This window comes from Oncorhynchus clarkii, chromosome 6 (genome assembly GCF_045791955.1).
Source record: "Oncorhynchus clarkii lewisi isolate Uvic-CL-2024 chromosome 6, UVic_Ocla_1.0, whole genome shotgun sequence".
Taxonomy (NCBI): Eukaryota; Metazoa; Chordata; class Actinopteri; order Salmoniformes; family Salmonidae; genus Oncorhynchus; species Oncorhynchus clarkii.
Genome location: NC_092152.1, coordinates 34,004,578 through 34,012,795, shown reverse-complemented (window position 1 = coordinate 34,012,795; position 8,218 = coordinate 34,004,578). Strand labels below are relative to the sequence as shown.

Here is an 8,218-nt window from a genome sequence, read left to right as displayed (position 1 = left end):
GATGAGCATCATTTGTTTATCCTGCTCAGCCAATGAGGAGGTCAGAGATAGATCCCCTCTCTACCTGGCTGAGACCATTTGGAGGTTGAAGAGACCCGTCCCACACTCTCTCTCTCCCAGACAGTCACAGGAATCACTGACGATCACACACACTAAGGAGAGAGCCAAAAGGACAACAGAACAAGCAACGGACATCCTCTTGACACATCTGTGATTTTCCTCAGCTCTTTGTCAACTTCTACAGGTAAGAGTTTCAACTCTCACTACTGCTTTTAGCTTTGCAGTCAAATGTACATTATTGTTATCCTTCTGTCATTTCTATAGATTTTTAAATCTGTGTTATTGATGATGTAGCATCCTGTAACTGTTATCTGGGATTTGGAAAATACAAATACCAAGATGCATTAATGCAGGTACATCACGTGTGTCAATAGTGTTATTTGCCAATGTTTGACCCAGTTGTATCCTGTATAACTAATTCTATAGTGGTCAAATGTTAGTCTAAAGAGTTTTACATAGACATTTACACCATGCCTAAACAGTTACCAAAAGCTATGTAAGAGCTGCCCAGATCAAGTTAGTAAACAATCAGAATTGGATCATTAAGAGGCTAAAGACAAACTATTAACATCCGTCCAAACTCATACAATTAGTGAAGTATGAGCAATATTTTAGAAAATAATTCTCTATTTTTTTGAATGAAAAAGGATTACATTTACAACTTTCAAGAACTCTGTATTCTGAATGAACCCGGAGGGAAGTTATAGATCTCCGTGTTCTGTATGAACCAGGAGGGGTGTTCTAGAACTCTCTGTTTTCTGAATGAACCAGGAGGGAAGTTATAGAACTCTCCATTTTCTGAAATAATATCTACCAGTGGAGGCTGGTGGGTGGAGCTATAGGAGGTTGGGCTTAAACATGTGGTTTCTATATGTTTGATACTGTTCCATTAATTCCATCCCAGCCATTACAATGAGCCCATCCTCCTATGGCCCTTCTCACCAGCCTCCACTGACCTCTAATGAACAATGTAGGTAATCTTGGAAACTGGAACGCTACTGTGTTGGATTTATCTACAGACAAAAGGTTCAGGGATAAGGATAGTCTTGGCGCCAAGGACACAGATTACACTGTAATGCTGTGTGATGATGATGGGGAGAGAGGAGGACAGAGAGGAGGACAGACAAACAATCTTAGGGAGGACAGATTAGTGGTAAAGAGGTCTGAGTAAGAGCGACTGAGACAGAGGAGAGAGATGCACAGAGAGATGAGAGGTAGAGAAATGAGAGAGATTATGGAGGTAAAAACCATATGACCATTATTGAGATGTAGTAACATGGTACTTGTGAAGTTAATCTGTTATGGCATTGGTCTAGTGGTCATCTCCTGACCAAGTAGAACATGTATCTCTTGGGTTTTGAAACACAAAAAAAGGGGATTGACAAGGACTATTGTCATCTATTGTCATCAAAAAAGAGTTAAGAGAAAAAATGTTGACAGTAGAAACTTTCCCTTCAATCCCCTCGTTGTTTTTCATACTAGACTAGAACCAGAGTTCGTACCAACCTGAGTTTATATACTGACTTGTCAATCCACTGAAGACTTAAATCCTATGTTGAGTTGTTAGATCTTATCTATGCTATTGTGTGTTGACTTCTCACAGCTCGTGTAACACTCTTCTGTCAAAGCTGGATTAGCAGCCGCAGCTCACTCTGCCCTGCTCTTAATTTGTCTCTAGCGTAAAAATAACCTTTACTTAGCACATTCTCAAAGCCTGCAGTGACGAAAACGTTAGTGCGTTAGTGTGTGTGTACGTTGTGTTCTACCATACTCAAACGTGTGTGTGTGTGTGTGTGTGTGTGTGTATGTTATGTTCCACTGTACTAATCACTGGACAGACTGTCCAGACTTGCTGATGAATGCAGGCATTACATCACTGTGTGGGTCTTAAGGCTTGCAGCTGACACTAAACACAGATCTGGATCAGCTTTCCCTTGTCAATCAACCCAGTTAACCCACAGGTGGTTTAAATCCTAACTGACACTAGATTAGCTCGTAGGGTTATCCCACTTCATACACACACAGTCATGATCATGTCTTGTTCTTGTCTTGATAATGACCCAGCGCTCGTGTGGAAATGTGGGATATTCTCATCAATCACAAACTGTTCATGATCTTGTTTTCACAGAGAATGAGGATTGTTGGCCAACGGAGACTTCTCCTCACTGTGGCAACCTGCCTGTTGCTCCTAGCAACCGTCTGCCCCACCTCAGAGGCTCGCCGTGGTGGGGGCTTCGGTCGTAGTGGGGGCTTCGGTGGGGGGTGGGGCGGTAGTAGCCGTGGGGGTTACCCTCGTCAAGGTGGAGGCACGGGATACCGACCAATGCCATCCTCGAGTGGACAGGCATACCGACCAATGCCTGCCCAGAGTGGCGGCTCCAGTGCGGGGAAGATGGCAGGGGCTGCTGCTGCTGGTGCCGTGGGGGGAGCAATGCTGGGCAGTGCGTTGAGTCGTCCTGGCTACGGAGGAGGATATGGGGGTTATGGAGGAGGTTATGGAGGTGGTTATGGAGGCTATGGAGGAGGCTATGGGGGGTACCCCAGAGCTGGAGGGTATGGCCCCAGGCCTGGTGGCTATGATGGTCCAGAGGGCTCTGGGGATATGGGGTACTACTATGGAGCATCCAGTGGGCCCATCTATAACAGCATCATCGTCATCATCGGGTCACTAATGTCATTGGTGATGGGGCACTGGGTGGGAGTGATGTAGAGATGGAGTGAAGATTTGGATGGAGTCACGACTAAAGCTCTCCAGACCAAGACCATATAAAGGCTCTAGAGACCCAAACCAAAACTAGGCTCTGACCAAGATCCAGATCAAGACCTTGGGCATTGAGTCGCAAACCATGACCTCGTTGACAATGAGATCACAGTTCCATCTGTTTTGACTGACAGGTGTAGTGGGACAAATACACTTCCTATATAGATCCCTGATGCAGAAAGACTCTGATGTGGATTCTTTGTCAACTGATTGCACACAAAAAAAATTACTTTTTCTTTTCATGAGACGTTACACAACATAAAATATCTGGTGTGTGATAGATGACCTTCCGGTCAAGCACTCACTACCTCCATGAAGCAGTAGTACATGATTTACTTCTCTTTACCATGGTTGTTATCAACAGTTTAATATTGCCATGCTGCAGTAACAGTTTACTTGAAAGACTCACGCTATAACTCATGTTTCACTGATTTCAACCCTTAGTAGAATACTGGCAGCTTTTGGATGTGGATTTGTAAATGCTGTATATTGTTCAAATCTATTAATTATATTTTGTGTCCATTACTTTTCTTACTTTATTGAAAAGGATGTGATTTTGGGTGAGTGGAGTGTATTAACACCATTATGAACCAGGTGGTTCGAGCTGAATGCTGATTGGCTGAATGCTGACAAAAAAAATACTTTTTACTGGTCTAATTACGTTGGTAACCAGTTTATAATAGCAATAAGGCACCTCGGGGGGTTTGTGGAATATGGCCAATATACCAAAGGGCTGTATTCAGGCACTCCAAAACTGCCCTTAGCCGTGATATATTGGTCGTATACCGTAACCTTTTGTGCCTTGTTGCTTAAGTATAATACACAATAACTAGTTCCATGTTCTGTGTTGGTGTCATTTGATGAATCTGATGTAGTTTTCCTTTCGGGTTACTCCAATAAAAACATGGGAGACAGAGATGCGTGTATCCATTCATGATATTGACCATAATCATGTGTAAAAAGCACAACTATCCTTAGATCACGAAATGAGAAGGTGACGGTTCAGATAGTAGTCCTATTTAAATTAGGCTTTTGAGACCAGACAAAAACATGCAGTCACTTCAGTACCTGTGCAACAATCACCAGTCAATCGAGCATAGTTCTAGTAGACATTTTGGATTCTAGAATGTGAAATCTGTTTTGGGGATTTTGTGAATGGCTGTATATAGGCCATTCATTGAAGTGGATCTCAATTCAAATTTAAGATTAGGAACCTGACTCACACAGTGGAGTTATTCATAGCTATGGTAAGTGGTTTCAGTCTTAGCCAAGATCATTAGGCTGTAATGCTATTGTTGTGACACAAATGTTGACGTGCGCCAGGTATGTTGGTCAGCACTCAATAATAAATAGGATGTCCTATGACTAAACACCCTCACTGTGAGATCAATTATATTACTGTGGGTCTCCTGGCTGTCAGGCTGTAATACAGTCACTTCATCAGCAGGTGGAGACATGAGAGAACTGGAAGAATACTGGTTACCCGTTAAATTAACCCCAAATGTCTGTTCCATTATGGAAATAATCCTCCTAACAAGTCTGTCTCACTCATGCAATTATGTATGGTAGACCTACAAGTTGCGACTTCCTACTGCCCTAATTGAGCTAACTGGAGGAGCAGTATCTTGCTATTTATTGACGTATTAATTATGTTGATCATGATCATATAAAATAAATATAGAGAGAACTTTTCTCAAATGTATTTTCTTAGAACGAGAGAGCAAGATAAATAGCTTCTGCTTGACTTGTAGCCGGAATGTTCAGGCATCCTAATCTATGCAGATAAGGGCATTCACTGTTTCCTCTCACTTCTTTTCTAGTTTTCCCTCACTCCCCCTCTCCTTCTTTCTCTACCTTTCACATTTAATAGTCACGCTTCATTTCAGGAGCAAGTTCTAGGCTACCTAGCAACACCATGCAGTGTGCAGGCTGTGGTTGTTATGGATATATTCCCATGGTCCATTACAAGAGATGAAGGCCTAGCAACAATAGTCATTCTGTTTCTGTATTATGTCCAATGCTACTGATTGATCAAACAAAAAGAGAAAATGATTTGACAACGTATCCTACAGATACAACTAATAACGTTCCTGATTCTCTGAGGTCAGCCTTTTAGTACAGAAATAGATATGTTTTTCGTTGGAAACTATGTTAGATTTGTCCAAATATAGCCGCCTTCACACAGCATAAAATATGTTATAAAAGACGGCTTAAAAGAAACAAATCCCAAAGATTCATTTTGTAAAGTAAAACCCAAGTGTGCTTTCACCATCTTTTAAACCACATGTGAATGACTATTTGGTTTGGAATGAGGTTGTGCAATGAAAGTGTTACATTTCTGAACATTAATAGTTCTAACCCAGAGTTTATTAATAGAATCCAATTAACCTTTAAGTGGTGGTGGGAAAAGTACTCAATTGTAATACTTGAGCAAAAGTAAAGATACCTTAATAAAAAATTACAAGTAAAGGTGAGTCAGCCAGTAAAATGCTACTTGAGTAAAAGCCTGAAAGTATTTGGTTTTAAATATACTTAAGTATCAAAAGTAAATGGAATTGCTAAAATGTACTTACGTATCAAAAGTAAAAATATAAACCATTTCAAATTCCTTATATTAAGCAAACCAGACGGCACAATTGTATTTTTTATTTTTATTAACGGATAGCCAGGGGCACACTCCAACACTCAGACATCATTTACAAACGAAGTTGTGTTTAGTGAGTCCTTCAGATCAGAAGTAGTAGTGATGACCAGGGATGTTCTCTTGATAAGTGTGTAAATTGGACTTTTGGGTGTCAGGGGAAAATGTATGGAGTAAAAAGTATATCATTTTCTTTAGGAATGTAGTGAAGTAAAATACAAATAGTAAAGTACAGATACCCAAAAAAAACTACTTACGCAAAACGATTTTAAAGTACTACTTAAATACTTTACACCACTGCCTTTAAGTTAGTTTCTCATTGCTGTAGGAATGAAGAGAACAGCCATGGTATCTGAATGGTTTTCTGCTATCAGACCAACATCAAATGGAATATATGGGTTAAATATTACATTTAGAGAATATGAAAACACAATATCTGAGGGTAGATACACACACAATGATTTAATGAAGACAAGGAGGGACATTGGTAAAGTGCAGGTGAGCATTGATCATAATGTTCTCACATATACAGTACCAGTCAAAAGTTTGGACACACCTACTCATTCAAGGGTATTTCTTTATTTTTTTACATTTTCTACATTGTAGAATATTAGTAAAGACATCAAAACAATGAAATAACACATATGGAATCATGTGGTAACCAAAAAAGTATTAAAAAAGTCAACATATTTTAGATTCTTCAAAGTAGCCACCCTTTGCCTTGATTACAGCTTTGCACACTCTTGGCATTCTCTAAACCAGCTTCACCTGGAATGCTTTTCCAACAGTCTTGAAGGAGTTCCCACGTATGCTGAGCACTTGTTGGCTGCTTTTCCTTCACTATGCTGTCCAACTTATCCCAAACCACCTTAAGTGGGTTGAGGTCGGGTGTTTGTGGAGGCCAGGTCATCTTGTGCAGCACTCCATCACTCCCCTTCTTGGTCAAATAGCCCTTACAAATCCTGGAGGTGTGTTGGGTCATTGTCCTGTTGAAAAACAAATGATTGTCCAACTAAGCGCAAACCACATGGGATGTTCTACCACTGTAGAATGCTGTGGTAGCCATGATGCTTAAGTGTGGATTGAATTCTAAATAAATCACTGAGTGTCACCAGCAAAGCACTCCCTTACCATCACACCTGCTCCTCCATGCTTCACGGTGGGAACCACACATGTGGAGATCATCAATTCAACTACTCTACATCTCACAATGGTGGTTGGAACCAAAAATCTCATTTGGATTCATCAGACCAAAGGACAGATTTTCATCGGTCTAATGGCCATTGCTCATGTATCTTGGCCCAAGCAAGTCTCTTCTTATTGGTGTCCTTTTGTAGTGGTTTCTTTGCAGCAAATCGACCATGAAGGCCTGATTCATGCAGTCTCCTCTGCACAGTTGATGTTGAGATGTGTCTCAATTTATTTGGGCTGCAATTTCTGAGCCTGGTAACTCTAACGAACTTATCCTCTGCAGCAGAGGTAACTCTGGGTCATCCTTTCCTGTGGTGGTCCTCATGAGAGCCAGTTTCATCGTAGTGCTTGATGGTTTTTGCGACTGCACTTGAAGAAACTTTCAAAGTTCTTGAAATTTTCCAGATTGACTGACCATGTCTTAAATTAATGATGGACTGTTGTTTCTCTTTGCTTATTGGAGCTGTTCTTGCCATAATATGGACTTGGTCTTTTACCAAATAGTGCTATTTTCTGTATACCAACCCGACCTTGTCACAACACAGCATATTGGCTACTACTACAGGGATAAAGCACCAAATAAACTTCAGTTAGTGCTAAACACGGCTGCTAGAATCTTGACTAGAACCAAACATTTGATCATATTACTCCAGTGCTAGCCTCTCTACACTGGCTTCCTGTTAAGGCAAGGGCTGATTTCAAGATTTTACTGCTAACCTACAAAGCATTACATGGGCTTGCTCCTACCTATCTTTCCGATTTGGTCCTGCCTTACATACCTACACGTACACTACGGTCACAAGACGCAGGCCTACTTACTGTCCCTAGAATTTCTAAGCAAACAGCTGGAGGCAGGGCTTTCTTCTATAGAGCTCAATTTTTATGGAATGGTCTTACTATCCATGTGGGAGACGCAGACTCTGTCTCAACCTTTAAGTCTTTATTGAAGACTCATCTCTTCAGAAGGTCCTATAATTGAGTGTAGTCTGGCCCAGGAGTGTGAAGCTGAACGGAAAGGCACTGGAGCAACGAACCGCCCTTGCTGTCTCTGCCTGGCCAGTTCCCCTCTCTCCACTCGGATTCTCTGCCTCTAACCCTATTACAGGGGTTGAGTCACTGGCTAACTGGTGCTCTTCCATGCTGTCCCTAGGAGGGGTGCGTCACTTGAGTGAGTTGAGTCACTGACGTGATCTTCCTGTCCGGGTTGGCGCCCCAACTTGGGTTGTGCCGTAGGGGAGATCTCCGTGGCTATACTCGGCCTTGTCTCAGGATGGTAAGTTGGTGGTTGAAGATATCCCTCTAGTGGTGTGGGGGCTGTGCTTTGGCAAAGTGGGTGGGGTTATATCCTGCCTGTTTGGCCCTGTCCGGGGCCACAATGTCTCCCGACCCCTCCTGTCTCAGCCTCCAGTATTTATGCTGCAGTAGTTTATGTGTCAGGGGCTAGGGTTAGTCTGTTACATCTGGAGTATTTCTCCTGTCTTATCCTGTGTAAATTGAAGTATGCTCTCTCTTTCTTTCTCTCTCTCGGAGGACCTGAGCCCTAGGACCATGCCTCAGAACTACCT

At 41.8% G+C, this 8,218-nt stretch overlaps 1 protein-coding gene across 1 annotated transcript; it reads left to right on the top strand.

The window, feature by feature from the left end:
* The first annotated feature begins 43 nt into the window (after window positions 1-43).
* On the top strand, window positions 44-3,439 carry LOC139412042 (uncharacterized). The gene is made up of 2 exons (XM_071158830.1): window positions 44-244; window positions 2,189-3,439. The coding sequence occupies exon 2, from the start codon at window positions 2,192-2,194 to the stop codon at window positions 2,768-2,770; it is 579 nt and encodes a 192-aa protein (XP_071014931.1). The 5' UTR covers window positions 44-244; window positions 2,189-2,191; the 3' UTR covers window positions 2,771-3,439.
* Window positions 3,440-8,218: the final 4,779 nt, after the last annotated feature.

Coding starts and splice junctions, on each gene's coding strand:
- LOC139412042 (XM_071158830.1), top strand. CDS start 2,192: ATGAGGATTGTTGGCCAACGGAGACTTCTCCTCACTGTGGCAACCTGC.